General features: G+C 39.3%; 1 protein-coding gene across 4 annotated transcripts in view; it reads right to left on the minus strand.

The window, feature by feature from the left end:
* TJP2 (tight junction protein 2) overlaps window positions 1–18,509 on the minus strand; it is a 118,267-nt gene that overhangs the window by 25,607 nt on the left and 74,151 nt on the right. For all 4 annotated transcript variants that reach the window (XM_057720969.1, XM_057720967.1, XM_057720968.1 and 1 more), the window contains 7 exons: window positions 11,757–11,810; window positions 9,084–9,208; window positions 8,211–8,313; window positions 6,181–6,823; window positions 2,526–2,629; window positions 1,641–1,794; window positions 61–169 (listed from right to left, as the gene is read on the minus strand). In XM_057720969.1, the coding sequence (XP_057576952.1) occupies window positions 61–169; window positions 1,641–1,794; window positions 2,526–2,629; window positions 6,181–6,823; window positions 8,211–8,313; window positions 9,084–9,208; window positions 11,757–11,801 (1,283 nt within the window). In that variant the 5' untranslated portion in view covers window positions 11,802–11,810. The remainder of the gene's footprint in view (window positions 1–60; window positions 170–1,640; window positions 1,795–2,525; window positions 2,630–6,180; window positions 6,824–8,210; window positions 8,314–9,083; window positions 9,209–11,756; window positions 11,811–18,509) is intronic.

An 18,509-nucleotide genomic window follows, 5' to 3' on the forward strand; every position in this document is an offset into this window, starting at 1 on the left:
ATGTGTATGTGAGTACACTCACAGGGATGTGTGCACAAGGGAAAATACACATCATCTTACTTTGGTCTCTCCTTCAGCTTCTCATTCGAGGAATGATAATCATAATCAGAACACTGCTGCCGCCTCTCTTCTGGGGAAAATGATCGGTTTGACTCTATTTCTGAGATATCTGGTTTCAAAAATGAGAGAAGACGTTTCAATAAAATATGTAAGACCTGGGCCAGAAGCTCTTCTATTCTCTGGGCAAGGAAACATGGGAAACGGAAGAGAGGGCAGGCAGTAAGTGTGCTATGAGTCTGACAGTCCTTCCTTAAAAAAAAGAAACTGGTTGTTTGAAAGGAAAGGCATTAATTAACAAAGAGGAATACAAATTCAGAATTTTATGCTCCTCTTTCATTATACTTTCCATCAAAGCTGCCGCTAAAGAGACAAAATCCAATGACGGGAACGTGTGTGTGTGTGTGTGTGTACACACACACTCATTTTTAGCACATAGACCAGTGCTTCTCAAACTGTAATGTGCACACATGTCACTTGGGAACTTGTGAGCAGGCAACTGTTCTGGATGGGGGCCCAAGATTCTGCAATTCTATCAAACTCGTGGGTGACACAATGCTACTAGTGGGCTGAGGACCACACTTAAATAAACTGTAAGCTGCTAGCACACTGGGACTATTTCTCATGCTCTATTTGTTTTCCTGTACACGTATAGCAGTAACCACCTGATTAGACATGTTATATAATAGAAATTAAACTAAGTTTTAAGGTTTTATGAAATAATTCTTTAAAAAAAAAGTCTGTTTCTAAACTTGAGAACTTAATATTTTCTAAACTTTTCTGCACAAAGGCAATTCTAGATGGTTAAGTAGGAAATAGCATGCCTACTTATTTTTATTGGTAATTTTTACATGGTTAAAATGTTATCCTACATACTGTATGTCAACTATACTTCAATTAAAAAAATAAAAATAAATAATAGACATGCCCAAGAGCCCAAAAAAAAAAAAAAAAAGAATAAAGGGCCAAGAAGACACAAGACTGTTCTGAAGGACAAGAAGTTGGATTTGCTTGTGTATGGAAATAAATGAAGAGCAACCAAATAAATGTTATCCTATGTAAAATTCATATTCAAGTTAAAAAAAGAAATGAATATAGCTTCATAAAAGAGAAAAGGCTACACAGACTGCTAACCAATTAATCCCACAACATTCAGCCATTCTATGATGGTGTCTATCAGTTTTAGCTGTCCTCTACATTGTCTTCTCTTTGTTGGAAATATTAATAGTCACTTCAAAAAAACCACATGAGAAAGTGCAAGAACGAGCAATTTACAAATGTATGTGGTTAGTTCTTTAAACCACTCCTACATACATTTTTTTTTTTACTAACATTTTGGTTTCAATAGCCTAAATCAGAGTCCACTGGGATTCACAAGTACCCCAGAATTTCATACTGGAATCTTAATTTCAGCAGACCCTTTAATAAGAAAATAACAACCAAACTTGGAATTAAGGTTTAAAAGAGAGACTTCCATTAGAAATTTAACTTCCAGGTGACTGGCTACACTGAACAGAGATGACGATGCAGAAGTGACAGCCTTCCTCGCCTCCAGCTAATCTCACAGCCTCCCCTTTCTTTACCTTCTATTTCTGAGTCGCTGTCATTTAATGAGGGGATGTTGATGAGTGTCTGCTTGCTGTCCCTCAGCACCACGAGCTGGAGTTTTCCTCTTGACTTTTCTATCAGTTTTCGAGCATCCATTAAAGACATGTTCTCAGTTACGGTTCCATTTATCTGTGTTTATGAAGAACAGTAACATTCCATGCAAAACAGAAGATTCTTATTTTCCCTTTCCAAAACTTAAAGGCTTTGAGCAGCTGTTCAAACAGACATGGGCTTTAGGATGAATGACTGAATAAAAATGAATTATCCTGGAGGGTTGGAGGGGAATGAACTGGGAGATTGGGATACCAAATTGTATACTCTAAATATATGCAGTTTATTGTAAACAATTTAAAAAATTTAAAAAAAAAGAATTATCCTTTAAATTAAAGATAACCCCGCATGCCTGGAACTCAAACACAGGCATGAGAAAGCTGTAGTGTACTTAAGTTACACTGCTAATTTATTTAACTTTCAAGCTCAACATGATGGTTTGGTTTACTACTAGGACATGTTTCCTGACTGGAGAGGTTTACAAAAACTATTAAATATTCAGCATTCATATACCACCAACTCGCCCTCTCATCTTTCCTTCATTTAAAGAATAGGAGCTTAAACTTTAAATAAATAGGGAAGAAGAAAGTCTTTGTTGAGATTTTTTTTTTTAACTGACATTACACTATTACAAATCTCCAAGTCTGGTTTTCCTGATAAAAATGATCTCTCTGCTGCTCATCCTGGCTTTGTCTTATTATCGACTACTCGCATCTCAACAAAGTTTCACTGTATTGGCACTTGAACATGGAAATGCAGACTATGAAGCTGAGCGTGAACCCAGCTGTTCTCTGTCCTTTTCTGCCCACCTTGAGAATTATGTCTCCTTCATGCAGGTTGCCATCTTTAGATGCTAGACCGGTTCTGGTCATTTCCTTTATGAAGATCTGACTCCCGAGCCGGAGACCATACTCTAGGAGACAAACGCACAAACACACACATATTTCATCAACGTGTGCAGAAAACTAAGTCTGGCTTTTAGGACGACTTAAAAATATGTATGAAAAATTAACTTTGCATGTGAGACAGTCTGTAAGCCCACTGACCTGAACTAGTCAAAACAGTCAATGTCATTTAAAAAAAAAAAAAAAAAAAGGTAGAGTAATTGTTCTAGATTAAGAGAGACATTAAAACCAAAAGTATTGCATGAAACTTCACTAGATCCAAAATTCAATATGGCATAGAGGTGGGTGGTGGGTTACATTATTTTGGAGCAACTTCAAAATGAACTGAGCAATAATATATTAAAAGGCATATTAATGCTAATTTTCTTAAGAGTGATAATGGCATTATGATTATGTAGGAGAATGTTTTTATCCTTGGGAGATACCTGCTGAAATATTTAGGGGTAAAAGGTCACGTTGCCTGCAATTTACTTTCAAAACACCGCTGAGAGACATACAGAGGAGGTAGCAGAGGAAGACCAGGAGGGAGAATGGGGAAAAAAGGAGAAAGAAAACAAATGTGGCAAAATGTTAACAACTGGTACAATTAGGTGAAGGCTATTTCAGTATTTGCCAGAAAATTAACACTTTTCAAAACAAAATGTTGAGAAAAAAAACAAAAAACAATTCAGTACATCTTAACAGTTATGTTCTACTGACAATACAGTTGCCTACAGGAAGGTACCACAAATAATATACCCTCCCCTCCATCTGTAACAATTTAGATTGTGTGGAGTTTGGTACTGAAAAAACGTCAGTGTGTGAAGAAAATGGGTAAATGAGACAGCAAAGCAACGAATGAAGTTTTCAACTAAAACTGGCATAGCTCTAGAGATTTATGGACTCTGCGTTGCTCCCAAAAGAAAAACCACTGTATTTACTAAGTATATATATTTTAAATACTTTTCAGACTATTCTGATTTTACTTCTTAAACTTGTAAAAATACATACTTTAAGGATGAATTTTGGTTATTTTAGGAAGCTACCTAAACCTAGCAGGTTTTAAAATAGGGACATCCAAATTTTATTATTATTGTTATGGACTCAAAATCTTAAAACAAGGTAATTTTCTGCCACTTATAAGTAAATTTAAAGATAAGTGTCTTATAGTAAGTTAGATTCAGATCTTACCACAAGTATTAAAACTGTTAAAGTCTACCCCTAGCTTTTAAGAAGCTGATAGTCAAGAAAGAATACAGCTAAGACAGACGGTATTTTCTTTCAGGGATGGCAATTCCTTACTGGTTAAACAGCCTCATAGCCCAGGACAGAAGGCTGAGACAAACTTGAGCAATGACTTTTCTCACGTGTCAATAATTCCTCCATCCTCTTAAAAACTACACTCTTGTTGTAAAATTACAAACAGGTTGCTACTGGTGTGTTTGTGGGCATCTCTCAAATGAAGAAAAAAAATCAGCTGGCCAGCTTCTAAGACTTTTACCAGCAAGGCTATCTGATGCCCATAAAACATGTAAAAGCTGCCCATGTGAATGGATCGTATTTTTCTTAATCAAGGGTAGGTCTCGGCTAGAGCCAGATATTTTTAAAGGTTAATTCTTATGCAACTCTAGCCAGTGATAGTTAAATTATTGTGTCATCTTAGCAAAAGGTAGCTTAAAAAATCTTTTAAAAAGTGTAACTTTGGAGAAAAAAAAAACTGAATTCCAAGTTTAAGGAACAAAATGGTCCAGAAGGAATAAAAAAATAAATAAATCAGCAAAGAGGCATGAGCCCCCTTTGTTCCTTGATTGTATTACTAAGACCAGGCATGACTTGGGCAGTTTCTTAGGACAGACAACATCTTTTTTAATTGTGGGTCAGAACTCATGAGTGAGTCCTGAAATCAATTTAGTGAGCTGTGACCAATACTTTTTAATTTAATGTAATGGAAACTCTCAAAAATCATCACACAGAGTAAGTATTGTTCCATGAAACATTTGGCCAAGTTTTTCACATATGGGTGTCTCCAAGATTATTTGCAAGATGTGGTTCTTTCTGTGGCAGGAGGAGGAAGGGGAAGAGAAGGAGAAAGAGGAGGAGGAAAATACTGAAAATCAGGGAATTCAAGAACCTGGGTGCAAGTCCTACAGGACATGCATCAGACTTCTGTGAAGGAGGCCCCATGCCAAGTCATCTTTCTCAAAACTTCTCTACAGTCCACTTCCAATCTGGAAGCAGAATGGTTTTTACTCTGCAACTCTTGGGGGTTGATGAATTAATATGTCATTTTCAATGGTTATAAAGATTCTCTAGAATCCTTAAACCTCCTAAGATGCACACTCCTCAGACATAGTACAATCTCAACTTTCACCTTTATTTTCTGGACCTGGGCTCCAGGTATCCCATTATTCACACACTTGCAGTTATTTCAATATCCTTCCAATATCAGGTCTTTCCGTATGCACCCAATTCTATAACTCAACTCTTTATGCTCCTCTAGAACTAAAGAAAACAAACCTCTCATCTGATAGGATCTTTTAAATGCATATTCCCAACCTTGAAAAGCAAGAGTTCTTTCACTTTGCACACTTGGCTACTCTTCATCTTTTTTCCTCTTTGAAGGAGGACAAGAGAACAAAAGGAGATTAAAGGTATGTTACAAGGAATTCAAAAAGCTGAAAGCCAAGAATCAACGCAAAGAGTATCTCAACATGGGTCTAAATCCCTGTTCATTCACCTATTTGTTTCCTATCATTTTTTTTCCAAGAGATGATGTTTGAGTTCCAACTCCATCATTTACTTACCAGCTTCAAGATGTAGGCAAGTCACCTCCCATCTCTGAGTTTCACCTAAACTGCAAAGTGCTACTTGCTTGTCTAGCTGCCACACAGGGCTTTAGTGAATTTGGATGTGATTAAGTGTTTGAAGTACTCCAGGCATGCAACATAGGATGGGCAACCCGGGCTAGAGCCTGCCTCATCCGTGGACATACCAAAAACCTCTCTGCACCTTACTATACCCACCTGTAAAAGAGGAATGAAGTCTCCTACCTACCACAAAGGCTTCTGGTGAGGATTAAGTAAGAAAGTATCTATTCCACAGAGGCCTGGCATAGAGCAAAAACTCAGCCAAGATTAGCTGGAGTATTGTCCCCTACTGTGGGTTTCATCAGTTTAAGCTGTACTGGGTTCACCAGGAGAGCTTGTTAACACAGACTCCAGGGGCCACCCCAGTGTTTCTGATCCACTGAGGGCTGCGGCCTTAGAATCTGCATTTCTAACAAGTGTCCAAGTGATACTTATGCTGCTCTGAAAACCACTGGCCTATCAGTTTAAAACCAAACGTCCATCACCTGGCTCAGCCACTGATGATACAACTTTGTGCAAGTCAATGAACTTTTCTGTGCCTCAAGTTTTCTTATCTATAAGATGAAGATAAGAGTAACTCCCACAGGAGGTGGTGGTGAGGATGAAATAAGCTAAACCGCGGGAGTATTTATTAGGTCAGTGCTTGGTACATAGCAGGTACCACCTAAGAGTTAGCTACTGTCATAGTGCTTTTCTTCATCAACCATGACTACCTTCACTTGCTTTGCTTTTCATCAGAAGGACCCCGATGGGCCTGTCCGAGTCCGGCTGCGCACGTGGCTCGGGGCTGGGGCTGCGGGAGTGGAGGTGCTCACGGCTGCGGCTCCGGGACGCCCCGTACTGGGCATCGGGCTGGGCCCTGCGGCCGTACTCCCCCTCCGGGCTGTAGGGGCGATCGTAGGTCGGGTCTATGCTCCGGCCGCGGCTGCTCTCCCGGGCTCTCCCGTAGTCGTCGTCACGGTCCAGGCCCCGCTCCAGGCTGCGGCCACGGCTGCGCTCCCGGGCTCGCCCGTAATCGTCGTCATGGTCCAGGCCCCGCTCCAGGCTGCGGCCGCGGCTGCGCTCCCGGGCTCGCCCGTAATCGTCGTCATGGTCCAGGCCCCGCTCCAGGCTCCGGCCACGGCTCAGGTCCTGCTCGAGGCCGCGCGCCCGGTCGTAGGAACGGCCCCTCTCCGGGCTGTCCTCCCAGCTGCGGCTGCGCCCTCCTCGGCTGCTGGGCCGGCTCCTCTCGCTGTACCCACTGCGAGCGCTTCTGCCGTCAAACTCATCCATCAGCTCGAAAGCACGGTCATCCCCGTGGACGGGCGGGCTGCCCTGCAGCGGGGCCAGCTGGACCTTCCGAGGCCTCTTGACCACCTGTCACCAAACAGTGGGGACACAAGACAATCACAACCAATGCAGTGGTTAAGAGCCGGGGTTCTCTTTCCAGGAAAACTGGGTGTCCCTGCCCAGGTGCTAAGCCTCAGGTTCCTCATCTGGAAAACAAGGACAATAAATACCTCATGGAGTTAAGAATAAAATAACACACTGAGTATAAAACTCTGCGCACAGTGCCTCCAAAATCTGTTTCTGCTCAGAGTGTGAAAAGCACCAAGGGGCTTTAAATCACTAAGTTACAAAAATGAAAATCCGGTGAGACATTCTGTATACAACTGCCTATGTTCATTCAAAGTCAATGTCATTCAAAAGAGGGGGAGGGGAAGAGATCAGGTAAAAGAGGGATCCTTCTAGATTAAAAGGGACTAAAGAGATAAGGACCAGATGTGATGAGTGAACTTTGATTGGATCCTGGGTAGGGAGGGAAAATAGTCTATCAAAGTCATCTTAGGATATGGACTGTGTATTAAATGATATTGTAGAGTCATTACTTTTCTTAAATAGGATAATAGTATAGTTATGTAGATGACTGTCCTTATTTAGGAGACTTGAGAAGTAAGAAGGATTGAACTTTCATGTCTGCAACTTCCCCTCAAATTGTTCACTAAAAATACGTATGTCTTTATATACACATATAGAGAAAAATGAAGTGAATGTGGCAGAATATTAACACTGTAGAAGATATGTGTTGATTATACTAACCTTTGAACTTTTCTTTTGTTTGAAAATTTTTGTAATATAAAGTTGAAAAAAAAAATTAAATACCACACACCCAGTGCATCCCCCCAGCACTGCCCCTAACACACAGTGTTCCAATTCTCGCTTAGTGTGTCCACTTGACCCACTGGCGTGAACACTCCTTGAAGCTCAGACCTGCTCCAGGGCCAAGCTGATTTTCAACCAATGTTTGCTGAATGACTGAGTGAGCTAATAAATGAGTGAATGGTACAGACAGCCAGTATCTTCTAAGAAACGTGAGTTTATGAAGATAGAACAGATCCTGTGAGGGCCTTCACAAATGAGTTCAAGCTCATAATTTAGTTTCTAAATTAATGCTGTTTTACCATTGTTCTCCATCTAGTTAATTCTTTTAGGGAATAACTGTCTAACCTTGCTCTTACGGCAAATCACTCAGATAAGAGAAGCACTGGTCTTACGTTAGAAGGATGAGAAGAAGGCAGTGGGGGGGTCACTCACATACATCTTTATATCACCCTTAATATCACCCTCCCAAGTACTAAGGATACAGAAGCAATGGTCCCTAGATTGTGCAATTCTGTCAAGTGGTAAAGAGCAAGTAGTAATTTTCTTCTGGGCATAAAAACAAAGTGCTACCAGATGAGTTGAAAACAAACCCGGAACATACAATGGCAGCGATCTTCCCACTTTTCCTCAGCTGCTGAACAGCAAATGAATGGAGCACATCTTCCATGGGGGTGCCGTTAACCATGACCACCCTATCATTTTCTCTGCAAACAAAACAGAAAAACGGAACGTGAAAAATTCTCATCTTGTCCCTCTGAATCATTTATTTGAGAACAAGTAAAAGCAGCAGATTGACCCAAAATGCTTATTAAAGGGCTCAATATCTAATGACTCCTGAGGCTTAATTTGTCAGCTCGGTCTGAGCTCTTCTGAAGAAGGAACCCATCAACCATTCAGCCCACTTTGGACACTGTCTCCTGGAACCCACCTAGGAAGGAGGACCCAAACCCATGGGTTCCCTCCAGGGGGCACTGGACGGCAGTGAGGTTTGAGCACAAAAGGAACTTGTGCAATAGGCCCTCCTTGCCCATGGTACACCGTGTACTACAGCAAGTCTACAGATCCCCCCAAAGGAGGCGGATATTTTGGAAGGGATGAAGTCAAGAGCTCACCTCAGATTCTTAAAGAAATTATGAGGTCACAGAAGCCTAACTCTTACTTTGTCTCATCCCAAAAATCATGCAAAAATTCTACTATACTCTCTGTTTGAAAGAATACTAACGTTGAGAGGACCACTGAGATGAAATACCAACAGAACCTAAATTTTGGGACTATGTGGCCAAGGCAGCTGTGTGGTTATCTTTAGAATCTGCCCTGAGAGTCAGACATGCATTTTTTTAAATACATAAATTTATTATTTTTTTTAAAGTTCCTTTTTCTGTTTTAATTTTAAAAGTGTACACCACCCAAAGCCCCCTGTCTAGGGCCACCAGTGGGCTGGCAGGGGTTGGGGGCAGGGAGGAAAGACACTCACTGAAGCAGCCCATCGGCAGGCCCACCGGGGAGCACGTCAGAAATGACGATTGATGTCTCCCCATTTTCAAAGTGGGGGTTGTCTCTGCCCCCGGACACTGCAATTCCAAATCCTCTCTTGGAATCCTGTTCATTGGAGTTAAGAGAAAAATTAAAATAAAATTCTTCTGTAAGTGGCTTTCAGTATTTATTACAAGCAGTCAATAAAAGAAAGGTCAAACCAGTAACCAGAGACAGCTCAGGAACCAGAGGACTTAGAGAAACAAGTGAGTAACAGAATACAGCATCATCATGGTTAGCCAACGCGTTTATAAAGGGAAATTCTTTATCTAAAAGAAACAGCCTTGTGAAAGCTGGACAAGATTGATAGCACAGACTGGACTTATCACCAGAAGCTGGCAGGGGATGGGAAATTACATCTTCTGTCCAAATAAGGATGTGTTATTGGAATCACCAATCACACCTGTTTCCACATCCAGGCCTGAGCTGGAACAGCTTGTCACAACTGAATCTGTGCTAAAATCATGTTTTTAAAGAATACCTTTAACTTCCAAGTTAAGGGAGTTAGTGGTTTCACTTTAATACAGGGTGAAAAAGACGTAAATGGATTTTAAAGACAAAATCTGAAGAGGAACTTAGTTTTGAGATCTTATGAGAGAGCAAAGCATTAAATTCTTTTCTACATGCGTCCAAGATGGAAATACAGATTAATTAGATTCAAGATTAATCTAGAAATGTATAACAGTGAACCCAGATAATACAGAATCCTAATTCATTTTAGTGTTTAAAAAAGCTAAGCTCCTGGATTTCATCCAGAGGACAGGGGCATATGTGACTATAATGCTAAATATGGGTTTGATTATGTAACAATCTACTCAGAATAAAAGAACGCCCCCTCAAGAAAGATTCCCATGTGGGGCCCACTGTGCCAACTGATGACAAACAATGAGCAACACAGAACAGGCTGGGTTGTTGTTCATTAATCCCATGGCTTTGAATTTCTCAGCACCATCACTGGTATGTGTTTTTACACAGAGATAGCTCCATCCTCTATACCAGGCCTAAAGTGTTTCCCACCTGTGCCAACTCCGGATCCAAATGGTATGGGATGGAAGGGCACAGAGAAGAGTCAGAAGATGAGAGGTGAAAAATAAGACCTAAAGGGGGAAGCCCCTCCACAGAAGAAACCATGATTAGGGCTCCAGAAGTTTCAGCACCTGAGCACCAATCTGTGTTTTTCTACCTGGATTGACTTAATACACGTTTATTCAAGAACCAAATTTTCACTGAAGTCAAGGTTTGAAGTTCATGATTGTGATGGTCGAAGGAAAAGTCTCCCTTTGAGGAACTTACAATCCATCTAAGAGGCGACAGAGACTGGCGGGACTCAGAGTGGAAAAAGACCCATGCGGGGCCCAGGAAAATCACGATGCTGACCAAGGTGGCGTAATGGAATAAGACTTTGGAGTCTCGAGTGCATGTCTAGTGTGGCTCAGCTGCACACAAATCACTTACAAACATCTTGGTGGCTGCACTCATTTCGAGTGGGGCTATCACCTACCATGCCGACCTCCAACTCTGCTGTCAGAATAAAAAGAAACAGAGCTAACATTTATTAAGCAGCGATTATGTGCTGGATTCCAAGGACTAGAAGCTCTTGGCATTACCTAATTTAATCAAGAGGGGCAATACCTGTGAAATAACTTTGAAAATTAAATAAAATACACTTATATGTGGTCTTCCTTCTACCTTCAATCTCATGAGGGGTGGTCATTATTGTTAAAAATCTGATTAACTCAGCATCTATAAATATAATCAGGAGTGGGACAAGGAATTCAACCCATGTCTTCTGAGTGCTAAACCAACGTTTTAAAATTTAGTTTGGACTTAAAACTCACTGAGGGAATGATAAGTTATAAGTGCTATATTTAAAATTATGAAAGTTGTAGAAGCTACCTCAATGTCCTTAAATAGTATTTCCATTCCTCCCTTCCTTTTCTCTCTTTCTTAATAAACTATTCTATCTGGAGACAGGTGAATACATTAAATAACCTCTACCATTTTCTATATTATACAGATCTTAGCCAAAAAATATAACAATATGCAAATCCTTGTTAATGCAGTAATTGTGTTTGTGTAAAAATAAGATCCATGATTCCACATATACAATGAAATATTACTCAGCCATAAAAAAGAATGAAATAATGCCATTTGCAGCAACATGGATGGACCTAGAGATTCTCACACTAAGTGAAGTAAGTCAGAGAAAGACAAATACCACATGATATCACTTATATGTGGAATCTTAAAAAAAAAGGATACAAATGAACTTACAAAACAGAAATAGACTCACAGACATAGAAAACAAACATGGCTAACAAAGGGGAAAGGGTAGGGAGGGAGAAGTTAGAAGTTTGGGATTAACATATACACACAACTATATATAAAACAGATAAACACGGTCTTACTGTACAGCACAGGGAACTATATTCAATATCTTGTAATAACCTATAATGGAAAAGAATCTGAAAAAGTGTGTGTGTATAAATATATATGAATCACTGCGCTGTACACCTGAAACACTGTAAATCAACTATCCTTCAAACAAGAAAACAAGATCCATGATCTGTAAACTCAAGAACAGACTGTGGCAGATACGACGTGTAGTACTCACCTTTTGTAGGGTCACAGTGTACTGTTCCCATATCAGTTCTTCCATGCCTGGGGTCTGTTTTAAAACAATCAAAACCAATTTGATTAAAACCACAAACATTTCAATGCTAGAAATATAACTGTAATTCAAAATGTCGCCAGAGGAAATCCAGCTCACACATTCTATACACCAAAAAGAGTGGATCTTTTTTAGGAACATTATACTACCTATTTTCAAACACACTCTCCTTCAATGAGATGGAACTCTTAATACTAGAACATTAGTGAAATACATAGTGAGAGATGTACCCTAAAAAAGGATGAAATGGTGTTAAGCTTTTTTATTTTCACCACTCCAAAACACTGTCATGATAAAAGCGCTCATCTAGAGTTGCAAACAAATATATTTTCATTCTTTTTTAAAAAAAAAATCACTCCCCTTCCTCCTGTCAAAGGTGACCTCCTAAGCAAGCTTATGCGTTTTTAAGTCTAAAGGAATCCTTGGCCTTATCAAGAGTGCCAAATTGCATAATCTGTGTGCTCCCTTGGCCTTTTCTCCATCAGTATTGAGGGTGTGAAAGATGAGAATGCCAGCATAAACAGACCACTGGGCTACAGTTTCTGACAATATCCTAAAATGGATGTCTAGACAAACCTGAAAATAGTGGATATCACTTAATAATAACACTCCATTAAATGCAGACTACCTTTGAGGGGAAATCCTTAGAGGCAAGAAATGCAAGAAAGGTCAAAGCCCAAGAGATAAGGCAGCTCTGAAGCAGGCATTTCAGCGGGAGGCTGGGAAGAGAGAGAAACTGTAGAATGCAAACAGGGTGGAGATCAGATCAGAGAAGCTGTATTAGGGGCAAAAACACTACCAGGCATGTGGAGGAGCAGGGACAGTCGCCTTCATCATTCTTGGCTCTGGGTAGAGTGGAAATAACAAAAAATATCTCCCTGGAGAATTCCTGTATCAGTAGACCTGTATTTACTGAGGTTTGAGACTGAGATTCATATTATAGGTGTGACTACACCCTTCCCCCCCCCCTCCCCCGGCAAAACACTCACACCCAAAGTGGTTCTGCATTGGTAGCACTACCCAAGTACACAGAGTGCATGAAATACTCCCCCAGGAACACACTAAAACACAGGCTCCAGAGAATTCCCCCAGATAAGAATCAATATCTGAGGAACATGAGTTCACAGTTTAAACACACACACAAGTCATCATTAGTGAGAGTTAAGAGAAATAAAAAACTCCAGAATCAAAAACCATGAATATTGGAAATACCAGTCACAGACCAAAAGAAAAGTATGTTTCATGTGTTTTCCATAAGAAATTAAAAGGGGAAATTCAAAGTATAATCAAAGAACAAGAGAACATAAAAAATGACCAAGCAAATCTAAAAGTTTTTTACAAATAAAAAAATATGATAAAATTAAATTTTAAAATGGATTAAACCACATACTAAACACAGTTGAAGACATTATTGGAAGACAGATATGAAGAAATTATGCAGAATACAGAACAAAGCATTAAGAAAATGGGACCGCTGAAAGAAATTAAGAGTGAGAAAGTCTTACAATGTGCCCACTTAGATTTCCAAAAGAAGATAAGAGAGTGTGGGTGAGATGCAATACTCAAGACAATGGCTCTTCCATACTTGATGATTTGTCAGGTTCAAGAAGCCTGATACATCACAAACAGGGTAAATTAAAAAAGAGAGAAAGAAAAGCACTTTGAAAAACATGGTACTCTTACTATAGAAAAAGACGAGAGCGGCTAAGCAGAAGAGATTAAAAAAGAGCAATCAGAACAACAGCCTATTTTGAAACAGCAATAATGAAAGCCTGAACTCATTAGAACAGTATCTTTAAAAGAGTATCTGTTGATTTGGGGGGCAGAAAAGATATTTTTAAAAAAAACAAAAATTGAGATGGATTATTACGATAGACAAGCAATAAAAGAACTTCCAAAGGATAAATTTAAGAAAGGAAAATGATCCCAAAAGGAAGACATACAACACAAGAAGGAATGTGAGTAAGCCTGGACATATACTGGCTATATGCAACTAAATAACAACATGTAATTTGTGAGAGTTAAACAAGTAAGAGAGAACTAAAACACAGGGCAGCACAGCATATAAATCCACAAGACTTTAAACATGATTTAAGTTATTCTAAATATTTTATTCAAGAGCAGTTAAAGTGTTGATTAATTCTGAACTTCACTGAATAAAATCCACAGGTAAAACTTTCTGGTGTAACCACTGCAGGAATAATCAGAGTACAGAACTTCCAAAACAGCAGAGAGAAGAATAAAAACAAAACAGAAGTCAATCCAGAAGAAGGCAGAAGAGACAAAATGGGAAATTTAGAAAAAGCAGGGCAAATATAAAACACAAACTATGACTGTAGAAACGAATACAGAAGAATACGGAAGAGTAATCACAATATAAAGACAGATGGTCAGAATGGATTAAAACCAAGAAGATCCAGTTATGTGTTTTTAAATAGAGGATATCTAAAACATAAGGACACGAAGAAATCTAATTGTATGAATAAAAAGCCTTATCGTATACAAATAGTTTAAGAAAAACTAGTTGCTTTACATTAAAAAAATTTTTTATCAAATTTGCCATTCCTGCACTGCTACTAACATGACAGAGAGAAAAGAATCAAAACATGTCCAGATAATGTGCTCCTGTTTTACCCAGTTAACAAACTTTTAGGCTTGTGGGGGGAAAGATGTTTAGCATAAACGGCAATTCTAACAACTGATATATTGGAGCAGATAATTTATTTCCTAACGGGGTTAGGAAAAGGCGATTCTGTTTGTAGAGGAGAAAGATGAGCTAGCCTACTCTTGAGTAGCTATAACTGATTACTCAAAGCGAGAGGAATTTATAATCCTTTAGTTCGCCCCTCCCTCTATGCACTCACTTTGGGGACATTTCCCTGGTTAATACCATCTGGCTCCCAGAGATGGGAATTCTCAGAGAGATTTAAAAATAGAATTCAAATCACCTCTAGAGTTAAAAAGAAATAAAAAAATGGTACCTGGAAAAGGTGAGAACTAGGATCTGTGCTACCAGCACACATGGGACTGGGTGCTTTGGGAGAGGGGGGGAGGGGGGCATCAGCATCCAAAGTGGGGTGACGTTTAGGGTAAGTGCAGGCACATCAACACAAGGAAATATGTAAATATTCAAAAGAAGATCATCGTCTAAATTATGTAAATCTCCCCAATTGTTTGTTTTTTCACCATGACCACTGTTTTTCAATTAAAAAAGAGAGAGAGAGAGAGAAAGTGGATTTTTAGGTGAGCTTTTTATACCTCATTTACTTTGTCCCCTATCTCCTAGAACAGCGTTTGGCACACAGAGTAGGCACTCAAAAAGGTTTTCTTTTCAATAAACAAACAGATGGATAAACTATTCATTGATCACCCTATTAATATGATGAAGGCACTGATTTCTACCATGTACAAGTTTTCTTAAATGAAATTTCTATTACAGTCAGTGGCCCTCTGCTTCTTCCACAGCACACTTGAGGTGGTTAGCTGGAAACTCAGGTGCTTATGGTCTGGTATTCCAGAGAGGAATAGTTTATAGCCACGCCTCTCTGGAATTTTGTTGTCTATACCTATAACTGCATTTTCCAACTTATGCCAGTATAGCACATTTCCAAGATTTTAATAACATTTTCTATTTTTTTTTAAAAAGAGTTTTTTCTTAAAGGGAAATAGTACGCAGAAACTCAGCTGATCAGAACTGATCATCCCTGTCTATTTCCAGACAACACCTCCTAACTTCTTGGCACCTTCAGTTTTCAACGTGGCTTTTGTACAACCAATCCACTATCACCCAGAAGTGACCTTACTAGCATGTACATTTTCCAAGTTTCTTCTCTGCTCTTTATTATACCTTAAAGCTGACAAATTTCAACAAATGGAATTACTCTGGAAATTGTGGTAAAATAAATACAGTTGCCAGCTCCTCTTTGAATATAACTATACCCCCACACATAAAAAACATCACATAGTACCCTACCCCAAAAATGTATTTAGAAGTCATCAGGGGACGTTCCTGGTGGTGCAGTGGTTAAGAACCCGCCTGCCAATACAGGGGGCACAGATTCAAGCCCTGGTCTGGGAAGATCCCATGTGCCGCAGAGCAACTAAGTCCGTGAGCCACAACTACTGAGCCCTGTGTGCCACAACTACTGAAGCCGGTGCACCCACAGCGCATACTCCACCATGAGAAGCCGCCACACTGAGAAGCATGTGCATCGCAATGAAGAGCAGCCCCCACCTGCCACAACTAGAGAAAGCCTGTACACAACAATGAAGACCCAATGCAGCCAATAAATAAATAAATAAATAAATAAATAAATAAATAAATAAATAAATAAAATGTAAAACAATAAAAATCATCAGGGAAGAACCAATACCATGACAATGACCCCTAGGATTGGGCAATGCTATGGGACACAGGCGAGTACAGTGTCCAAAAAGAGAGTGATGTTTAGGTTAAATGAATCAACACAATGAAACACAGAGACACTGAAAAAATCATTTAACTTCGGTCCATTTTTAAAGTTTTTTTCATCATGATGACTGTGTTTTCAATTAGAAAAGGAATTTGTTTTATATTTTCAGGTCTGCTTGCTGTTGGTAGAAGCAGTGGGAATATAAATTGGTATAAACCTTCCAGGCGGCAAATTACTAATATGTTTCAAAATGTGAAATCTACATGCAACTTGAACAATCAATTCCACATCTAGGAATTTATTCTACAGAAATATTTGCACAAGTGCACAAAGATACACATATATATTTGTTTACAGCTGCTTATAATTTTTAATAGATAATCAATGATATGTCCAACAACAGGAGACTGGTTACATATATATGTGCATATTTATACTTAAATCTCTATTAAGGGGAAAATAACCAAGACATGAAACATCATTGTTCCTGTTTTTTATTTCCCCAATATACTTATTTATTTTTATAAGTATACAGGGAAAAGACTGGAAGAGTAAATACCAAAAAATATTAAATTTCCCCAGGAGTTGTGGTAAGGCAGAGAATATTTTAAGAGTACATTGCTTTTAGAATACATGTCAAAAATAAAAACAGCAAACTCTATTAAAAGCTTTGGATTTAAAATCTTTTGTCATTTAGCAAAATAAGTGCATTACTACCAAATTTTATTTTCAAAATGTTGCCCAAGTACCTGGCTTTTAAAATTCACTGTTCTTCCTTAATAAGTTTATACTGTCTTTAAGAATTCCTGTGCTGCCTACAGGAGTAATTTAAATTCGATTTGTCAGAGAAAGGATTAATCCCTTATCACTACCACACCAACAGGACTGATTCAAGTTTTTAATCAATCAGACCTTGCCAGATGCCAAAGACTTCACCAACTTGTTATGAAACTGCTCAGATTCTAAGCGACTTCTTCTTACCTAGGGTTTAATGGGTTGTGACACAAACCACTGACTACTTAAATATAATATTAAAATATACTAAGTGATAAATTTTAAATCAATTTTAAAGGTGCAAAAATTAGAGTAAAAATAAATTTTAATAGCGCCTTTGAGCATTAAAAGTACACCATGTTGTATTTAGCCCCCAAAGCTGTGACTCTTTACAAAGGTCTCAGAGAAAACCCTTCATTCATTCACTGACTGACTCATTCACTCAAAAACATTTATTGAGCACCCATTATGTGCCAAGTATGTGGTTTGTGGCTCCTGGACTACACCAGTGAATAAAACAGCCAAACCCCACGTAGAACTTAACAACCACAGGTGTGCCCAAAAAGCAAATCACTGAGAGTCTTCTCTGGCTCATCTATATATTATACTACCTTTCCAGAAACACAAAGCACCCCACACAATCACACATATTTCCCAGAAAATCACCTCCGGGTACATCCCCGGGGGCAGGTTGCCGGCGTGCAGCAGCTTAGCTGAGAGCTGAGACCATGCCTTTCAAACCGGGCCAACAGGCTCGGGCCCCACCCAACCTGTGCTGGGCTGTGCAGAGATCAGAGAATTGCTATCAATATTTAGACTCTGCATGGATGCCGGCAGCTTAGCCTTGGGAGAGCTTTATAAGCAAGGCTATATGAAGAGCAGACACATATCAGAGTAAAGGGACACGTGTTCATGATGCAGTGATTCCTCTCCCGGGCAGAGTCCTGAGAGAAATGTGCCAGTGTGTGCACACAGATCCACACAGAGAACTCACAGCAGCAGTGTCTCGACAGCCCGAACCTGGAGATAACCCGGACAATCTATCAAGTGCAGAACAGACAAATAAATTGTGATATATTAAAATGCAATGTTATACCGCAGTGAATAGAGCCACACATCCACCACACAGATGCATCTCAAAAACACAGTCAGGAGTGGAAAACATCCTAGAAGTTACATAGTGTGCTATCAGTTTTATTTAATTCAAAGAGCAAACACTGTTTCATAAAAATGTGAATATACTTAATACCACTGCACTGTACACTTAACAATGATTAAGATGGTAAGTTTTTTGTTATGTGTTTTCAATTATAATGGAAAAAAAATCAAACAAAACTCATCTTGTTTAGAGATGTTTGTGTGTATGCATGTGTGTGTGACCTGGGATGAGGCAGAGGAGTGAGAAGGGACCTTGGGTCCACGTTGGTGAGGGTCTACGGGTATGTGTGATGGGCTCATGGCTATATTTTATAATTATGCTTTATGATTTAAGACACATAATTCTCTTATA

The sequence above is a fragment of the Hippopotamus amphibius genome, chromosome 2 (assembly GCF_030028045.1).
Source record: "Hippopotamus amphibius kiboko isolate mHipAmp2 chromosome 2, mHipAmp2.hap2, whole genome shotgun sequence".
Taxonomy (NCBI): domain Eukaryota; kingdom Metazoa; phylum Chordata; class Mammalia; order Artiodactyla; family Hippopotamidae; genus Hippopotamus; species Hippopotamus amphibius.